We start from the raw sequence: 20,825 nt of genomic DNA, 5'->3' as shown, positions 1-20,825 counted from the left end.
AATACAATGTGCGGCTGAATCCATAAATAAGTTAGATACCATGTTTTGATGATAAAAAAAATAAATTAAGAATCTAAATTTCTGCTCTTGCAGATTTTGCAGTGAGACAAGGTTGGACACAAACAAAGTATAGGTTGACCTCCCCCATGTTATACTAAAGCAACGACCACCAAAACAAAAATCAAACTCAAAATTGGAAGAAACTATTAAACAAAGAATAGGTTGGCTTCCTCAGGTTATTCACAGCATAACTTCTGTATTACTATCAGGTAACAGATGAACTATTTTATCTGTCATAAAGAAATTAACAACAGTACGAATGGCACAACTAGAAGAATAAGTTAATTACATAATTGAACAGTACTGACTATACTCATCATCAATAATCACATACCAGCCATGCCACAAATCACATCTCTGCCACAAATTCGGAGCATGAGAAACAACATCCTTTTTCTTCTCTTATTTCTTCTCTTCCTTGGAGGGGCCAAAATTCACAATTGTTGCTGATTTTCTGAATTTTCTGACATTCTTTATTATCCTTACTGGATCAGTCTCACCAGCCACTGTAAGTGTTTTTGTCTGGATCTAGGACAATGGAATTAATCCCTTCAACAGTTCCAAAATTTACCCAAGTATCTTTATATAATCATAATAATATTAAGTTTATCACACTCTCTTATATGGCTACAAACCACTGTATACACAGTTTATTAACCTCTAAAATACTACGTTAAAATTTATACTAGTAATTATTTTTCATTGGTTAAATACTCAAATACAACGACTTATTTTTCAAATACAATTTGAGTTTTAGACACCTGTCTGTTACAACAATAGCCAATACAAGAAAGAATTTCAAATAATCGGACGGTTGATAATCAACTATCAATTCGTGACAATCACTATGTAGTAATTGAAATTCATTCAATTCCTCTTAAGTCAAAGATGGTCATGGCTTGTATTGCAAAAACCACACCTTAATGTAATTTTTTTAAACAAGCCCGAAGGATATAATCATCTAACTAGCTACTTATGACAAGTATATTAATTATATGATTCAAGAGACAACTTTCAGACTTAAATTGATGATTACAATCATTCCACATACAACAAAAGATAACAAAGGTTCAACACATTATAATAACAATACATAATAGAAATTCTAAGTGCACTAACAAAGATAAGCTTGTTCCACAAATGTAGACAAATATGATCTAAAAGAGTAGTCTAATGTCAACTATTAACATAAACTACATTCTATTGGGATGGGCCTTGCTGGTAGAGATTATGAAGATCTTCAAACCGTTTGTCAAAGTCATCAAACCTTTTGTCAACCCTTTGAAACTCCTCACGTACAATATCTGTTAAACGGTTTAATCCATCTTGTAAACCTTGTATACTAGAGAAAAATTGGTTTAACATATCACTATCAGGAGTTACTTGAGGTGCCTGAGGTTGACTACCTTGAGGTTTTTCAGCACTTTCTGAGTCACCATCCTCCTCTCCATGTTCCATAGGCATCGACATGTTTTGATCAGAATGTTGCCACACTCCATCAACTTGTATGACTTTCAATTTCTTCAAGCTTTTTTGATTGAAACGATTAGACCAACCAGGTAAACTCTCATTCTCTGCACCAAGATGAATGCGATGAAATTCCATTATCTTGGTTATTAGTAAACCATATGGAAGGGGCATCCCATTAACCTTGCACTTCTTCATATGTTGACAAATGAGGTATGGCCAATTGATTTGAATCCGTTGTTTGATAGCCCAAAGAATAAAAATGTCTTCCATCAAAACTAGTGCATAGTTGCTCCCGCGTGGCATCAAAATATGCACGAATGCATAATGCAAGAGTCTATCTTCAATTGTCAAACTACCAGTATTTTTACAGTTGCGTCCCTGCAAATCAGGTCTGACCATCGCATCCAATGCCTGACCACGATGAAACCCAATGTTGTCAGGAAGTTTGGAAAGTTGAAACTTTTGCCCCTCATACTTCAAATTAGCTATAGCCAACCAATCGCGTGGTTTGACTCGAATCTTCACTTTACAAACCTCAGAACACAAGTCACCATTGTCCAATATGGTTAAGTTTGCATAGAAAACTTTTATCAGGTTCGGATAGTAGGTATCCTCAAGTGAGACAAAAGCGTCAAGTCCTTGGACGGAGAGTAATTCCTGAAATTGAAGACCACTAGTCACAAAGTAATCAAAATCCATAATCTTAGGATGGACGAGATCCCTTAAAAGGAAATCATCAGCATATGATGTCATTTGTTTTTGTTTGCTGAAATAGCGACTATGATCCAATATATGTGCAATGTCCTCAGATGCTACGGGCTCAGGTGATTGAGGTTGAGAGGTTTTTTGCCTTTTCTTTTGTTTGCCATCTCTGCCTCTTTTTTCCTTAGATGAACTCAACGTTTCCTTGGAGTCAATGGTGACATTCTCCTTGTCCATAGTTCGATGAGTTTGCCTTGGAGTACATCCCATGTGTTCTGTGGCATGATTTGAACCATAAAGTTCTTCAAGAAGATCATAATGCCTCACTTGAGAAGCTCTCCATTTTGCAGCCGATGGTTTAGCCTACATGAATAATATTTTAATACACCATTTGCAACAGAAGAATTTAAAGAAAATGTTTAACAACATTTACCTTTATTAGTTCATCCCAAACCTCATCTTCAGCCTCAAATCTCTTCGTCACTGGACTCCACGCAAATCCACTAAGACCATTGAATAGGTCATGAATTTCACGCCATCTATCTTTCATTGTTTTTTGTCTATTTTTTACATGATTTTTTGTAACATCCGTTAATCCTGAATCTCTCAAGGTTTGGACAATTTTTGTGTAAGCTTGTGGTGTCCAACTTCCATCTATCCTATTACCTGCTCGAGCTTCTTCAACCATTGCATTTAGTACACGGTTGTCCATCTCATCCGTCCACCTCAACATCTCTCTTACAGGTTGACTATTATCACTCACTTGTACCTTTCTTTTTCTCATTTTGCAACCTATAAATTTAACATAAATATTTGTACATAGAACAGTGATAAGGTCAAGTTTATAGTAAAATATTTCCACTTCCACCTCATAAAATGAATAAAGTTCATACACAACAAATAACTCAAATATCTTTGTTTTCTTTTTTTCTTCTTTCTATACCTCTTTACTTCCTACTTGTTCTCATCTCTATACTTTTTAACTTTAAATGCTCCCCATTTTCCCTCTAGACCGAGATGTTGTGTGGTCTACGCACGTACTCTATGCTAATTAGGAAACATAATGATTGGAGCAGATTAGTATTCACTCAAAATACTAATTAGTAATTATACAGATTAGTAATCGGTTTATGTTTGAGCTTAATCGATTATGCTTACATGCGTAATCGGTTTGTTTGAGCTTAATCGATTATGCTTACATGTTTAGTCGATTATGCTTACTCAACCGATTCCAAGCCAAGAAAATCACAAATTATAGCACTTTGGACAACCGAAGAAGCATGCATGTTGCAGATCTGAATTCAAACTATACACAAAACAGAAAAAAGTGGCAATAATCTCAAGTAAAACAACAGAACTCAGCTCCACACTGGACATTCGAACAGAACAAGGAAAAGGAAAAAAAATAAAGAGCAAGCATGCGTGAACAAAAAGAGACCGGAGAAGAAGAGTAGCACATACCTCCTGCGTGCAGAAGAAGAGCAACATGCTCAGTGTCAATTTCTTCGCACTTCCGCTCAGTTGAGAGAGGAAATATTGAATTCGAATCCTTTCTCGCGTTTTCTCTATTGCTCTCTCCAGCACAAGCATCAGCCATTAGATTAAGTCAATGGTTCTGATTTCAAAAGAAAAATCTTACACATGCAAATTGGTGCAGGTTCACGTTTCTTTTGGAATTCAGATTTTAATTATCAATATTAATACGGAAAATAGACTAAGGCTGAGTAAACTCTAAACTCCATAATAAAAATATTTAAAATAAATTCCATCATCAAATAATAATGGAGAATAAATAATTACGAATTGAAATAAATTTAAAAATATATACATTAAAGAGTTAAAAAAACTGAAAAAAAAAACTTAAAAAATGAACTTCTTTACCGTATTAATTTGAATTTTAAATATACTTTTGAAAATCAATTCAAACTAAATTATTTTTCAGATAAAAAAAGTAAATTGTTTCTATACATAAACTATTTTTACATATACAATTTAGAGATTAAGACTCTTAAATATTTACTTGTGTTCCATATCAAAATTTTTAAAAACCTTCCTCCTTTTCCATTCAATCAAATAATCTAAAATAACTCATCTCTCCTCTCTTCCCTCCACCCAATCTACATAGAACCATTTTTTTTAATTCATGCCTCAATTCAAACTAGTGACCATGTAATTCGTTTTATAGTCACATTAAATTGATTATGGCCTATGTTTAGAATCATATTATAGTTTATACAGCCAGTCTCGCAGCTAAGCAAATGCTGCAGATTCAATACAATACAACACTCCATCCATCCAAACAGAGGAATACATATCATACATCATATTCAATAATCCAACAACAATAACAATAGCCTTATTCTATTAGATAAGGTCGGTTACGTGATAATTTAAGAAAGTAAAATCAATGCGATAACTTTACATAATGTACGGCTTCATCCATAAATAAGTTAGATACCATGTTTTGATGATAAAAAAAATAAAAAAATCTAAAATTGCTGCTTCTGCAGATGTTCCAGTGAGACAAGGTTGGACATAAACAAAGAAGAGGTTCACCTCCCCATGTTATAGCAAAGCAATGACCATCAAAACAAATGGGAAGAAAGTATTGAACAAAGAATAGGTTGGCTTCCCCCGGTAAGGTTATTCACAGCATAACTTCTATATTACTATCAAGTAACAGAGAAACTATTCTGTGCATGTTTGGATTAAAGTTTGCAACCCAAGTTTGTAAGAGCTTCCCAAGTTTCCCAAGTTTTGTTACTCCAAAACTGAATTTTCTAGTAAAATTTTACTTTCGAACAGTGATCAAACATAATTTCAAACTGATTGTACTCTCAAACTTACTTTTGGAACACTCCCACCTGAAATCCAAACAAAACCTTTATCTGTCATTGAAATTAGCAATAGCACGAATGACACAAGAAGAAAAATGAATTAATTACATAATGGAACAGTGACTATACCCATCTTCAACAGTCACATACCAGTGAGGCCACACATCACATCTCTGACTCAAATTCGGAGTATGAGTATCAGCATCCTTTCTCTCTTCCTTTTCTTTCTCCTCTTTCTTTTCTTCCTTTGGGGGGCCAAAACTCACAATGGTTGCTGATTTTCTGAATCTTCTAACATTCTTTACTATCCTTAATGGATCAGCCTCACCAACCACTGTCACTGTGTTTTTGTCTGGGTCTAGGACAATGGAAGTGATTCCTTCAACACTTGCAATTAACTTCATCACCTTTTGCCTGCACCTTGAACGGCCAAGTTCTACTGACACCACAGTTATCTGCAACACACAAGTACCTCATATAAGTTAGTCAGTACTTTCCTTATCAAAAAGTAGATAAATCTTACACCAAAATGAACAAAACAGCTGAAAGTACTTCAGCCTCTGAGTGTAAGTATAGGATTCTAGAAGAAGTGAGGTAAACATTTATTATTACATAACAAAAAAAAAGCATATACTACTTTTGGTACATTTTCTCCTACTTGAGGTTGAAATATAAATTTCTAGTATGTGTCTTGACTCCAGTCTTTATAGAATGAGAGGAAAATTAAACTTCTTTAGCAGTTTACGCGCTCATTATATGACATTATCTACATCTAATCACAAAATTTCTATTAAATAACTATGAATGGAATTTTTTTATAATTTCTTTAATCATTTTTTTCTTTTATAATGTTCTCTAATTCTTGGACCAGAATAACTATGAAGAATTAGTATAAAGACTTTCTACTTCTTATTTGCATCAAAGAATTGAGTAATTTCTTCTTTATATATATATATATATATATATATATATATATATATATATATATATATATATATATATATATATGAGAGTTTTCTCTTCTTTTTTTATTATTATAATCTCCCCTTACCCTGATAAACTCAGTTTCCATTTAATTTTCAGTCGAGTTAACATCAACATCGTATTTAAAAGGAGAAAATATAAAAAAAAGAAAAATATCGTGATATCGATCTTTTCTGCTAATAAATTAATAATTAATATTTACTAATCAGAAAACTTTCAATTGAAGAGTTTCATCGCCATTTGAAACTATACCACATTAGTTATCATGCCAGGAGTGAAGTATGTGACGCCAGTGTCTAAGTCGGCACAATTTTCTTAAATTTTTTGCTTGCCCTTTAACAGAGAGTAATTAGTGACGATACACTAAGTTAATTTTTGAATTGTGAATCACAATTTGTATCAAATGGTAAGATTAAGTGAATCAATGTTATCCTTTGCGTCTAATTAAACTAACGGCATTAGCCGATAGAAAATGTAAAATTGACACCTGTCCTTGAGAGTTGTCGTAGGCCACATATCTGCGGACTACAGACTAGAAATAGTGATGAGAGAATTGATCATAATAACAAATAAGCATCCACAAACCAACGCATCATGCAGAATACTAACACTAAATAGGTTTTGCCCAAAAAAGATAATTTCATGAGATACCATATAAATACTAGAAGAACTAGGAAAAATAATTAAAAATGCAAGCACAAATACATAAACAGAGGAATCTGACAGCCCCAACATACTCATGATTTCACCTTCCAAATAGTATTACAACAACAATTTGGAAGTAAGAAAAGAACATTATTGAACCTATTAAATCTCAATATGCAGCATTAGATGCCTTCAAGCCTGTCTCTTCATTTCTTCATTGATCTATTTTGATCATTTGTCTGTAGCAGTTCACAATCTTCTTATCTAATTCATAGTAGTCTTCCCCTTTACTCAAGCGCTTTAAATCAAGGTCGATAAAATACACCTGATAGAAATCAAATTACAAACAAACTAAGATATTCAGTGCGTAACCATTACAACTGTGACTCGTTTTTTAAGATAAAGATAAAAATAATAACATCTTTAAGAATTGCAACCTACGACATAAGTCATAAATTATGTTTGATTGTTTCTTTTAAAAGTCACTTTTCTTTTTTGAGAAATACTACAGTGGGGATGCTCTTCAAAGCTGCTGTGACCGAAAAAGTATGAAATACCAAAAACCATTTTGTCTTCTCCTAAATTCTGACTTTATCCTTTCCTAATTTAACCTTGCACCCATTAAAATTTATAACATCTGTTTTTAGTAACTTTAAATACTTGAGCAGTTGTACGATGACCATTTTGTACTTGGAAAGCTAGCTAATAGGAAATAAAAGCAAGTAGTTAGAAATTAAAAAACTAACGAGAAGTATTCGATAAAATTATAATTGTTATAATAGTTGAAAAGTGTAAAATAATAAAAAATAATAATACCATGATTTATTTAAAAAATGTAACCAGGAAAATAAATAAATATATCGAAAATAAAAGTGAGAAAATATAAAAAATCAAAAGCTAGTATTTTAAAAAGGGTTACTTGAAGTAACATTTTAAAAAACACTTAAAACTATTAAAAAGACTTACTTATTGAACAATCAAATAAATTTTTTAGCCGATAAAAAAAGTTAGAAGTTAATTGAAATGTCTTGTTGAACATAATCTAAATAATTTTTGTTTCCCATTTGATTTACCTAAAGAGAAAATAAGTTATGCACTAATAATGTAAATAATTTTAGATTATCATCTAATCATAAATTATCATCTATAATAAGTTTGTTAACTTTTATATTAATTATCGTAAAAGTCAAACTAATAGTAACATGTGATAAATTGATAGTATAAAATTATTTTACATTATTATTATCATCATCACTTAACTATTATCTAAATTTTATAAAATTTATTTTTTCTTTTAGTTTGTATAAATACCGCAGGTTTCTCGTTTGATCTATAATTTAAAGGGACTAATTGGAAAACACGTGATATTTAGAAGTATCAAATGAGATTTTTTTAAAAAAAAAAAACTTGGTAAAAAAATATTTATAAAGAACTTATTCAAAGATAAAAAAAAGAAGAAATTAAATTAGATGCTAAAACATTAAAAAAATTAAGAAATAAAAATCTAATTAATGTTGCGTATGAAGTATAAGGTCCGTTTCACTGTATACCCTGATAAGGCCCAAAATGTCATAGCATTGGACTGATGAACATCCTTGTTTAGTATTCCATATGCTCATTCTCTATGCTTGTTCGTTTCATACACACTATGTAGTGGCCTTTGCTTTACACAGGCAGGATAAGAAGAAAAAAAAAATATTAAGAGTGATCAGTGTTTGAGTGTTTGGAACTTGAAAGTGCAGTGCACTAAAAATTACAAAAGAGAGAGAGAGAGAGAGAGAAGTATAGTGCAATAATAAAAAAGTAAAGCAAAGTGTGTGAACTGGCAGAACATACAATCAACACATCGACATCAAAATAGAGGCTGATTTTTATAATAATATTGATTGACGAGTTGCATAATAATATCCTTGAGCGAGAAATTATTATGTGATGCAGACCATGACATTATTTTTATAAATTGAAAAATATAGTTATATATATCACTTGGAGAGTGACCAAAATCTCACAATTGTATACTATATAATAATTTCTTTCCTCAAATTTATAAAAAGTTAATTCACAAAAGACACAAGTATGTATACTGTTTAACTCATTAAGATTGGTAGTGGCGAAGAATTTGGAATTTGAATAGTGTACACGAGGTCTAAAGTTTGATGATAATTGAGGCAGTTGTTAAATAAAGAAAGAAAGAAAAAAGTAGATAGTTATATTTCGTTTAGTGTTATTTTACTAGAGTCTAGTTTCACACTAGACTTGAATGTTTAATTTACTCTTGCATTAAGCCATCAACCTTCAACCATCGAACGGATCCTCTTCCAAGACCCACATGCTGATGAATTAAAGCTATTTACATCTAGTTAGTATGAGAAACGAGTTTATCATGTGAACAAATACTCGTATATACATGAATGTAAGTTGGAATAATAGGGAATTGATGATTCCCCTAAAGAAAGTTTCAACCACTGCTTTATAGAATAAACATTGATACATGCACAAAAATCCTAAATCAACTTCATCATGAAGGTAACCATCCAAAAGTTGGAATAATGCATGTCAATCACTGTTTTACATATGAATATGAACATGTGCCAAAAATCCTAAGTCCTCGAATAATAATTATATCAAGTTGACTTTAATTTGTATATTATTGCTTTCGTGACTATTGCATTGCATGTCTTTTGGGAATGACCATTCTTTTGAATTTTGAGTCTAGGGATGGAGAAGGCTATTTTTCCCTGTTGCAACTTTGCTGCTTCTGGTTTGCGTTTCCTTAAGGAAGAAGAGAGAGAGAGAGAGAGAGAGAATATGACGTTTTCCTTTTCCTTTTCGTTTATAGTAGAGGAGAACCCTAATTTGTCAATTTTGAAAGGGTAACATGTAGTAGAGGTAGTGTAGGTAGGTAGGTAGCAGAAATTGGGGATTTTGAAAAAAAAATGGTAGGAAGTGTGAAATGAAACGTGTACGGATGGTGACCAATAGCTGGGTTTTAAAAATTAAATGGGTGGAAGAAAAGAGAAGCAAAAGGTGTTGGGTGAACCAAAAACTGGTGTTGATTATGGTGTTGATTATTTTATTGAAAAAAATTTGTGAAAACCCCACGTGTCCTATATTAACTAGTTGTTCTTTTATTATTGAATATAGATAGAATATAGATATAGATTTTACATACACATGCTCGTTTACAAATTCGATTGTTTTCATGATGTTGAAAACGTGAAACACATGCTCATTTGAAATTTGAATTAGTTTCTACTCTATTAATGAGCCACTTTGACAATGAAAAACAGGAGAGAGGAAGGTTTGATTTGATTGTTTTTTATTTTAATTTTTACTAGAAATACAATATGATGATGAAAATGTGTTTGGTTGAATTGTTGAAAATATTTTCTTTGAAAATATTTTTTCAAACGAATTAAAAGTCGAAAACAATAAAATCTCGTTTTCAGTTGAAATCAAGAACCTCATTTTGAGTAAAATAAAAATGCGATGAAAAGGAATATAATTTTAAGCAAATCTAAAAATACATTTTTTTTAAAATGCATTTTCAGTATTTTTATTTCTTCAAAAAAGAAAACAAAAAGTCAAACCAAATATGTTCTCAGAATTCTAATCTTTTTTAAAATGAAAATAATTTTCAAAAAATAAAAACATGAAATGAAAATACAAATCAAACACAACCTAAATCATTAGAAAACTCTATAAATTATTACAATCTCTTTTTAACTTATTCCTAAATTAAAGTAAGAAAAAATAAGATTTAATTATCTCTTTAATTCCATAATTTTTAAATTTATTTATTTTATTTCTTATAATTAATAAGTAGATTATTTAGTCTTTTAAATTTACATTTTAATTTCTAAAAAATTTCTTATTGTTAAAATTTTTAACTAACGAAATTAAAAAAAAATAGCAAAGACTTTCTTTTTCGGAATTAAAATATAAACTTCAAAGACTAAAAAAATTCACTTATTAAATTTTAGGTACTAAAAAATTCACTTATTAACTATAGGAATTAAAATAAATAAGTTTAGAAAGACTAAATGAGTAATTAAAAATAAATAAATTAAAAACTACCCAAGTTGTTCAGAAATATTAGAAATCAAATAGTTCCTCAAATACTAAAAAAATGCTTTAAATAATTAAATTAGTCCTTCAACTTTACTAAAATATTTTTCTATCTTGTGTAACTTTTCATAGGTTAATTAAATATTCACTCTCAACCAATTTTAACTAACAAATTTCTTCTAACGTCCAACAGTGATTCCTTTTTAAATAAAATCAAGTTTTATTATTTTAACCATTATACTATTAATTTTCATACATTTTTTATATTATACTATTTATTTTAACTATTATACTATTTCATTTATTATTTCAATTTTATATTTCAGGAAATTGACAGTGATAAATGTTATATTATTTTATTTTTCAATTATTTTTTAATAATTTTATATTAGCTAATTTATTTTAACTATTATGTCAATTAAAATAATAAAAATATAATGCCTATTTAAGTGTATGTTTTTTTTACTTTATTTTAAACATGATTAAAAATATTTAAATATATAACATAAGATTAATAGTAAAATGTTTAATATGGAAAAAATAATAATTAAAATAAAAGTATAATGAAAATAATTTATCTATAAATAAAAAATTACAAAAGTTTAAAATTAATTGAAAAAAATAAAATCATAACTCCTCAAAATATATTTTATCTATAAAATAAAATTAAAATTTATATAAAAATATCATAAAAATATATTCATTTTTATTATTTTCTATTTTTCAGTTACTTTAACATGTTATTTTACGAAACACTTAAGATCTTTAGCTTTTAATTTTTCAAGTTTCAATTAGTTTTTCGCATAGTTTTTCAAAGGACGACCTTTCTCTAAAAAAACAAAAATCACAAATTTTGTTTTGTTTACAACCGGCCCACCAAAGGATAAAACAATAAGCGACAAATTATGGATTGTTGGCAACCTACAATAATTAACACTTTCCATTCATTTTTTTCTTCTTCTGAAAAACACTTCCCATTCATAATCTTCGTACGAATGGTGAGAAAATATTTATGAAGGGTCACCCATTTTTTTCTGTTTTGTTCTTTATTTCTCTAATCGGAAAAGAAAAGTAAAATCAACCTCCTTTTTTAAAGTTAAACCATAATAATCAAGTACACTAATTTCATTAGCCGATACAAAATCTAAAGTTAAATAGGTGAGATAAAAAGAAAGATAATAAATAAGGAAGAGATATAATGGATTATGTGATAAAAGAAGGCAAGAAAATATAGAAAACAAATATATAAAAATAATGAATCAATTTATTCAAAGAGTATCTCTATTAGATTTTTAAGAGAATAAATAAGAAGGTTAAAAAGTAACATTTTTCAGAGTTATTCTTAAAATAACTTAATGTCTCTTATAACTATAAAACTGATGTAAGATTAAAAAAATGTGTTTGGAAAATATAGTATTTTTTTTTGCAAGAAAAGGGTAAGAAATGTGTAAATACAAAATTATGCTCTTGAAAAAAAGTATTTTGAATGTTATATTTCAGTAAGACGAAAATGATGAGTCATGATAAGTATGTTTAATTTAGCTCCACTCGATTCATTAATATTTAATTCAGCTTAAGTTCAATCAATGTCAATCCTTTTATAGCTGAAACTTGATTCAATTCAAGCTTATAAATAATTTGATTTAACTTGTTAGTTTAAATTACATGAATCAATACTCATAGCTTTTCCCCCTGCACCTCTTAAGGCACTTTCCCGGATTCAAGGAAGCATTCATCAACTTTTCATTTTCCCTTTTGGTTACGTCTTCAACTCCAACACAGTAGTTAACACACTCTTGTGTGTTACCATGCAAACAACAACTCGAAGGAAAGAAATGGAAACGTTGGAAGTACTTCACATGAACAAAGGCGCAGGCCAAACTAGCTATGCCATGAACTCTTCCGTTCAGGTTGCCTTTCAATTCATATAGTAATGTTTAATTTCTCAAGATATATAATATTAATTATTGTTGAATCATATATCAGTGTAGCTGAGTTCACTGATCAGTGTGCACGAGAGTTGTTGTAAACTAGTTTGCTTCTTACAAAAAAATAAACAGACAAAAAATTAATAAAATTCAGTTATCTGTTACGTGAATATGAGGGGAGGCCATTGTGCTAGTGTTAACTGGCTTTATTCATAATTAATCTTTGTCAAAAAATTTAACTGATTAATTAGGATTCTTGTCTTTCAGTTACATTTTTTTCACGCTGGAATCCAAAATCATATTTAAAGGAATAAAATCCAGTATGATCCGGACATTGTGTAATCTTTGAATATATAATAATTTCTCCGTATATACTTAAAGCTTTGTTAAAAGTTTGACATGTTTGGTGTGAATTTTGCAGAATACGATAATCTCTTGCGCGGAGCCAGCAAGAAAGAAAGCTCTTGTGCAAATTCTTTGCTCAAGTAATTGGCCTGAGAAGATGGGAATTGCGGACTTGGGTTGTTCCTCAGGACCAAATGCCTTAAGGGTCATTTCGGAGATATTGGATGGTGTGTATGCCACCACATGCCTCTTGAATCGCCCTGCGCCAGAGTTGGTGGTGTATTTGAATGACCTTTTCACCAATGACTTCAACAACATCTTTGGCTCATTGCCATCTTTCTACAGAAAACAGAAGCAAGAAAAGGGTAGTGGGTTTGGATCATATTTTGTTTCAGCAGTCCCTGGCTCTTTCTATGGTAGGCTTTTCCCTAGCAAAAGCCTCCACTTTGCGCACTCTTCTTCTAGCCTCCATTGGCTTTCTCGGGTATATATTATATGCACATATATATATACACATAATAGCCAAGCCCTTATCTCTCTCTAACATTGCACTTAACCCATTTATTGTTCTCCGGAAATGACTGATAATGCTATGATACACAAGAATTAAAATATGATACACAGATATTTATACTTTTTGAACACCTAACAAATACTCATAATTTTTCTTTATATTTCTTCATGTTAGATCATATTATTTATAATACTTAATATTTTTTTTCTTTTTCTCTCACTAGATGTTTAATGACATATTTGGTGTCCTTTGATAAATTTTCCAAAACTAATTAATTATTAATTAACTAATAAGACAAGCTAAAGGATAAAGAGAGATGGGCTCTTAATTTTTCTTTTTCATATTTTTTCCCGGAAGATTGTGAAGAGACATATACTAAGGAATTTATTCTTGAAAACAAGAATATAGTTGGCAGTACCAAAACAGATCGATAATGGAAATTAAGTTGAGCACTTTTTACAAGTGACTAGTGCTTAGAAAGAACATAATTGGAAATCTTTGACACATGCATGTATATATGTGAAACTAAGTAGAATTATTGTTGTGGTTGCAAGGTTCCTAGTGGGTTAGAGAATGGTAGTGGGAGAGCATTGAACAAGCGAAAGATCTACTTATCAAAGAGCAGTCCAAAGTGCGTGCTAGATGCTTATTCTCAGCAATTCAAAAACGATTTTTCAGTGTTTCTTGCTTCACGTTCCCAAGAAATGGTAGCGGGGGGACGCATGGTCTTGTCTCTTATGGGCAGAGAATCCATGGACCCAACCACTGACCATAGTTGCTATCAGTGGGAACTCTTAGCACGATCCCTCATGAGCATGGTTTCTGAGGTACGTACACGTAAATAAGGAAAATCTTTGTCATAAATCTCCACCACGTTTTTTTTCCCTTTCTCTATTTTTTTTTTTAGTTATAGTAAAAATAAACTTAAACAACCCCGTAGTAAATATGTGGTGCATTTAAGAAAAATGTACCAACTACTAATATATACAAATACATAGAGAATTGCATCAAGTATCTACAATGAAGTTGTTTATTATTAACTTGGTTTTTATTTTGAATAAGTTAGGCAATCTTTTTCATTTTTTCCTATTACACCATTTATCAAATTTATCATTTCTTTTTTATTTTTAGTTTTTCTCCATGTGTAATCTTTTCATTTCAGTCCACTTTTGAGATTGACATTTATCATCATTTTCATAAATAAATGCCAGTGGCCACCCTTTTCTTTTCACTTAAAATTTAGTACACTCATTTAATATAATTATCTTTTGGTAAGGAGGGTCAAGTAGCGCCCTCCTATGAAGACTATTTTTTTAAGATATAGTAGACTCATTTAATTTTACGAAGACTATACTATTTTAATTAGCATGTTTTAACTTTTTTTAAAAATATATATGATATATATTTGATAAAATGTTCATTCTAAAAAATGAGTACACATATGCTAACAAATTTTATCGGATTTTATAACACTTATTCACTTCTTAATTTTGATTTTCTTAGAATATATCTAAGGTATAATTAACTTACTAATACTCTAGCTTTCTAAGAAAAACCCAAGTACACGCACACATGCAAAAATTTAATTAGACAAATTATTACGGCTATTATATCTTTTAATTAAATTGATTTCTTTTTAAAAATTGAAAATTAAAAGTATATATTATACTTTTATCGCATACATATTTTTAAAATTTGTTGATGTTTCATCAATCATGTAATTTTATTTTAATATATAATGCATTTTTTAAATATGAGAAATGTTAGCTACAGAATGCCTGATTTATCTAAAAATATGTAAACATAGTTATTTAGATAATGTTACATGCTTTCTGTCAAAAAAATGTTACATGCTAATAATACACGTGGACTATAATCAGAGGCATGCAATCATGGGTATTGCGTAATGGGTAAGTAGGCATTTTTCTTTTTTTGACAAAAAGACTATGAATAGCATAAAAGAGTAAAAACACTAAGCAAAAGGCACAAGATGTGCTATAGCTAAGCATGACAAAGTTAGGTACACAAATATTTGGCGGATGAATTATTAAGACATAATGTTGGCTTTTCGTTGGAACTCGTGAATTATTAAGACATTGTTTTTACCAAAATATGAAATCTGGGCAGATCAGGATTGACAAGACGAATATGGGGTCTCAGACCTTTATGGGGTCTCAGACCTTACACGTTAGCTTGGATGGATGTCTTTGTTAAGATGAGATGAAGGGATCTGTAAAACAAAGAATTCGGATGCTTAAGTAAAAATATGAGTGAAAAAAAATTAAATAAGTATATGTGTATGAGAGCAAATATGTTTAAGCTTGAAGGGTGAGTGAGTGAGAGAGAAATGAAATGTGTAGAAGGTTCAATGAAACTTGTATTTATATTAGTTGAGTGTGACTGTCGATTCTTATTTGTAGGGACTGTTGTAGCATAATTTTTAGCTTGTAGATAATAGTCAGGAGCTTATAGATAATGTTAAAGATAAACATTTACTTATAGATAAAAGGTAAAAGATAATTGTATCTTATAAATAATGTGTGACTTTATAGATAATTAATTATCGATCAATAGATAAGATATTCAAATACATTTGAATATTAATAGGTTAGAAATAACCTGTTTGTTGGGGAGTTTGGCTACTGAGAGTTGAGTGTTTGCGTTCCTGTAACAGAGCTGACGTGAAGGGTTGACACATGTCTCAATGAGTCATATAAGATGTCATGTATATCTTGTGGATCCTAGATAGTACAGACATATAGATGGACACGTACTTCAACACCTTAAAAGATAGATAAGCATCACCATTGTAACTACGACCTCAGCTAATATCATTGACTTAATATCAAATCAAGGATCAATACTCTAGTGGACCACTAAAACATGTGATCTAAAATAGATCGTTAGATTTTACTTACTATTATGGGTTATTTTTTGTTTTTTTTTATAAAAAGACAATGACTTTATTATCCTTTATTAAAGAATTGAAAACTTAAATCAAGGTTGTCACCATTAATTTGTTAGAAAGGATAACACTTTGTCGCCAGATTCTGACCGTCTCACACGACAACGATCCCTCTTCCCCCCTCTCTCATCTCTTAAGTTCTCCAGCATTCCCTCAAAGCTTCTCGTATGTCCTCTTCTCTAAACTCTTAATGCTTCCCTCATCCACCTAGTCCACCCAATTTCCAAGTCTCTTTCCTTTTTTAAATAACCTTTCTTTCCTCTCTTACACACAACAATTTGTGCTCAGGTATGCTCCACAAAATGTCCTTTTAATGTTGGGTTACAAGTGTGAGCTGAAGTCCCACGTCGGGTAGAAGTGAAAAGGTTGAGTACCATATAAGTGAGGAGAAGACCCGTAAACCCGAGTCTTAAGGTTTTGGGTTAAAGTGTGGTGTCAGGTTTTCTTAGTTAAAAATGAAAAAAAATACTATCAAAAAGGTATTATTAATATACTTCCACTTTTGATTAATTTTTTTTTAACTGGTGTCTTAAATATGCAAGTTGATAAGATTTTAACATAAAAGTAATTTTTAGATTAAAACAAAATCATCAAATTATTAAGGATCTTTAATTTTAAAATTGAAATTCTTATTTTAACTTTAATTTCAAAATAGTTAAACCAAATATTACATAACTAAAATAGATTTTCATAAAAAAAAAGAAGCTAAAACTAGAGTTGGTTAAATATATGTGAAAATAAGAGATGGAATTTATGAGAAAAATTCTTGTGCATGGTATATATGTAGGGTCTTTTAGAAGAGGAAAAGGTGGATTCTTTTGACGCTCCATACTATGCACCATGCTTGGAGGAAATGAAAATGGAGATTCAAAAGGAAGGGTCATTTATTGTGACTGAGCATGAAGCTTATGAAATCGATTGGGATGCTGGAATGGAATTGCAAAGTGATTCCCCAACAACAGGTACGCCATTAACGAGTGGAGAACGAGTTGCAAGGAGCATTAGGGCTGTGGTTGAATCCATGTTGGAATCTCATTTCGGGTGCCACATAATGGATGAGCTGTTTCGAAGGTACGCACAAATGGTAGAGGACCACTTATCAAAGACTAGGACCAAATACATTAATTTGGTCATTTCTCTCGTCAAGCAAGGTTGAAATACAACACAATAATACGTACGACGAAGAAGACAAATATTAATTTATTGTTATATTCCACTTGTACGATGATTGATTTCTGGCCTATGTTTTCTCCACGTCCATCTTAGTATGACTGGCTAGTACGGTCGGTGGTACCAAAAATTTCATTTATTTAACGATTTCTAACCACAACAAAAAAAGTATATGCCATCTAAAGAAACAAACAAACGAAATTCCTTAAAACTAAAGTAAATCTAATAATATATATAGTTGTGAGGAACAGAAATAAAGAGAAGAGAAAATAAAAAAAATATATTCTTAAAATAAAATATTTTTTTTCTTTGTACTTTCTCTTTAATTTAAATTATTTTCTCATCCCATTTACTTTTCTCTAAACCAGAGAGAAGGTAAGTGTGCAGGCATGATTGGATTTTAGTTTATCAAGAAGTCTCAAATTATGTATAAGTTGATAAAATTAAAATTTGCTCTTTAAAATTTGTATTTAAATCATAATTTAAGATTTCTAATTATAATTATTAAAATCAAATAGGATATTAATTTAATTGAAAACATGTTAGGTTACTAGCTACCAACAGGTCTAGTTTAGTTAGTTGAACTATGTGTTTAATTAGTTGTAAATTCTATTATACTTGAATTTGATTTCTATGGAAAAAAAAATTCAGTAGAAAAAAAAAACAGATGTTACTCAACTAGTCTAAGAGTGTGTTTAGATAATAATTACGTTAAACATAACTAGCTTTCATTCTAAAAGAACAAGGGATTTGCTGCTACTTTCTTGTCTTAAAAAGTAGAAAAACTCATTGAACTTGATTTCAACAAGAAACCAAGCACACTCTAAAAAAAATTTCATATATGAGATAGAAATATTAATTATAATCATCTAACTATTTGTCATAATTTTTTTTTTAGCATAACTTAGAATATAAGTCTTTTAAGTTACATAAAATTTACTTATTTTTCTTATAATTATATATTAGTCTTTTATTTAATACATTATTTAAGATTAAAAATATATAAAGCATTTATAATATGTTGATTTAATATTGACTAAAGTAATTAAAATGAGTCAATCCAACCTGTTGGATCTGATCCACCTTGACTCCCTTAATAGGTGGACCAACTCAATCTGACTCATTTCTAAATGAATATATAAAACAATAACTCGACCAGACTCATCACCGGTTGACGAGTCAAACGAATTAATCCACTTAATATAAAAAAACCTTTAAAAAACAAATTCAGCTTCTATCATACTTCAAATTTGAAAATTTATAAAAGAATATAATCTTAAGAACAAACATTATCAATTATAGTCAACTTCAAGTCTTATAAGTTTAATAAATAACAGTTTTACGAATTGAGTATTTGTTTTAGAACCTAAAAAGAGTTTTTTTTTTTTTTTTAGTTCCTAGAATTCATAGGCCAAACAGGTCACCGCAGGTTCAACTGAGTGGACAAGACAATAAGAAGGTTGAGTCTTTTTTTTTTTGTTTTTTGCTATTACTGAAAAATAGTTTTTTAACCCACTCCAAACATGGAATAACTTTTTAGGCTGTTTGATAAAAAAAAGAAAATAAAAGAGATTTGTTTCTTTTGCTTGGATGTAGAAAGTGAAAAGAAAGAAAAATAATATTTATAAAATAACATGAATATCCTAAATAAAAATAAAATGTAATATAAATAAGAGTAATTTTGTAATCTGTGTATAGAAAAGCTTATTGCTTTAATCTTGCCTCCCAAATTGGATGGGTTCTACGATCAGATGAAATTAGGGATTGAGATAGGTTAAAGTGTTCGACTGAGACTTATGACCTCTGCTACATCAGGTTCAAACCATACTAGACTTATTTTTTTAAAAAACATAAGGTAGACCCAGACTTTTATGCAATTTTTTATTGGTGTGTTGCATTAAAATAATTTGGATTGCTTGAGGCAATTTTTATGCAACATGACCCAATTGTGAAGTAGATTTTCCCTATTCACAGTGAGATTTTTTTTTTCTCTCTTTTACATCTTTTTTTCTTACTACCAACCATCACCTCTTTCCGCACCTTTTCCAACTACCATTTTCATCTTTTTCTCTTACCTTTTTATTAGCCTCTCTGATTACCTTCTTCTTTATTTATTATTGCCTATCACATTCTCCCTTTTCAATGGAGCTTGTTAGAGTCCTTATTACAACTGGACTGTTACCACTAGAAGTGGGTTAGATCATATTGTTTTGAGTTGTAAGTGATCAGCACGTGCATATTCCGAAGGAATTACAAAGGAAAAAAATTTGAAAAAAAAGCTCAAGGCTCCATCTAAGTTTCTTTGCAATAGGAGGAGATGACTCTTTTTTTTTTTCTGTCTTTGGTGTTTGTAATTCTAGGTTGCTAATCGTTAGTGTAGCTAGAGTTGAGTGTGTGCATGATGTTTTATTGTTCATATGTTGCATTGTTGTAACGTTCTTTTAAAATCGTGTAAATAAGCTCCATCCTCCAATAGTTAGTATTTCAACATGGGATTTTGTAAGAGCGTGTGTACTGATTAATGTTTATCCTAAAATAAACCGCTTTATTCCATGTTATCCTTCTAATTCAAAAATCATACATGACTTTACGAGCTGAATGAACATTCTGTCAGCTGTTAAATTTTCTCACATTCACACTGAATAGTTATACAAGACCAAATCCTTAATTCACAAGTAAATCAAGATGGCTATATATAATCCTTTTTTTCTTTCTTTTCTTTGTTAACCATCCTTCCCTGTGCATGCTAATAGTAATAGTTTAACTCCAAGAACGAGGGCATCATCCAATTCTTAATTACAAGATTAAAACACGTCTATAACGCTTTCTTTTTAGTTTTTTCTTTTCTTTTTGTAGTAACAAATGGTAAGCAAGCTCAACAAAGTTTCTTACTTTCTTATATATCCACATGCAAAACAACTTCTGTATTGGACATAGTGCGTGTTTGGATTTTCAGTTCAAACTTAGGTTTGAGCCAATCTCCATTTCCAAGAAGCACCAATTGTCTTGCTTTTACAGGCAGAGCAAACACACCTATAAACTATAGTATTAGCATGACCGTTTGTGTATCCAAGTGGAACTACTTGTATGTGTGGAATCAGTTCAGTATTATTTCGAAATTTTGTATTTCATGCACA

General features: G+C 30.3%; 3 protein-coding genes across 3 annotated transcripts; 1 reads left to right on the top strand and 2 right to left on the bottom strand.

Annotated features, from left to right (window-relative positions):
- Positions 1-1,059: 1,059 nt before the first annotated feature.
- Positions 1,060-3,907, bottom strand: LOC100820117 (uncharacterized). The gene is made up of 3 exons (XM_003549395.5): positions 3,694-3,907; positions 2,666-3,024; positions 1,060-2,595 (listed from the first exon to the last, which is right to left on the bottom strand). Exons 1-3 carry the CDS (start codon positions 3,827-3,829, stop codon positions 1,261-1,263), a joined length of 1,830 nt encoding a protein of 609 aa, XP_003549443.1. The 5' UTR covers positions 3,830-3,907; the 3' UTR covers positions 1,060-1,260.
- A 1,266-nt stretch (positions 3,908-5,173) lies between these two features.
- LOC112999947 (heavy metal-associated isoprenylated plant protein 2) lies at positions 5,174-6,141 on the bottom strand. The gene is made up of 2 exons (XM_026126374.1): positions 6,121-6,141; positions 5,174-5,524 (listed from the first exon to the last, which is right to left on the bottom strand). The coding sequence occupies exons 1-2, from the start codon at positions 6,139-6,141 to the stop codon at positions 5,174-5,176; spliced, it is 372 nt and encodes a 123-aa protein (XP_025982159.1).
- A 6,307-nt stretch (positions 6,142-12,448) lies between these two features.
- On the top strand, positions 12,449-17,763 carry LOC100819585 (probable jasmonic acid carboxyl methyltransferase 2). The gene is made up of 4 exons (XM_003549394.5): positions 12,449-12,676; positions 13,116-13,523; positions 14,108-14,380; positions 17,306-17,763. Exons 1-4 carry the CDS (start codon positions 12,575-12,577, stop codon positions 17,672-17,674), a joined length of 1,152 nt encoding a protein of 383 aa, XP_003549442.2. The 5' UTR covers positions 12,449-12,574; the 3' UTR covers positions 17,675-17,763.
- The last annotated feature ends 3,062 nt before the right edge of the window (positions 17,764-20,825 follow it).

Source organism: Glycine max, chromosome 17, assembly GCF_000004515.6.
Source record: "Glycine max cultivar Williams 82 chromosome 17, Glycine_max_v4.0, whole genome shotgun sequence".
Classification (NCBI taxonomy): domain Eukaryota; kingdom Viridiplantae; phylum Streptophyta; class Magnoliopsida; order Fabales; family Fabaceae; genus Glycine; species Glycine max.
This window is presented reverse-complemented; position numbering and strand designations above follow the sequence as displayed.

Coding starts and splice junctions, on each gene's coding strand:
- LOC100819585 (XM_003549394.5), top strand. CDS start 12,575: ATGCAAACAACAACTCGAAGGAAAGAAATGGAAACGTTGGAAGTACTT. Junction 12,677..13,115: donor CCATGAACTCTTCCGTTCAG/GTTGCCTTTCAA, acceptor TGAATTTTGCAG/AATACGATAATCTCTTGCGC. Junction 13,524..14,107: donor GCCTCCATTGGCTTTCTCGG/GTATATATTATA, acceptor TGTGGTTGCAAG/GTTCCTAGTGGGTTAGAGAA.
- LOC100820117 (XM_003549395.5), bottom strand. CDS start 3,829: ATGGCTGATGCTTGTGCTGGAGAGAGCAATAGAGAAAACGCGAGAAAG. Junction 3,025..3,693: donor TCTTCTTCTGCACGCAGGAG/GTATGTGCTACT, acceptor TTAAATTTATAG/GTTGCAAAATGAGAAAAAGA. Junction 2,596..2,665: donor TTTGGGATGAACTAATAAAG/GTAAATGTTGTT, acceptor TTATTCATGTAG/GCTAAACCATCGGCTGCAAA.
- LOC112999947 (XM_026126374.1), bottom strand. CDS start 6,141: ATGGAAACTGAGTTTATCAGG. Junction 5,525..6,120: donor TGGAAACTGAGTTTATCAGG/GTAAGGGGAGAT, acceptor TGTGTGTTGCAG/ATAACTGTGGTGTCAGTAGA.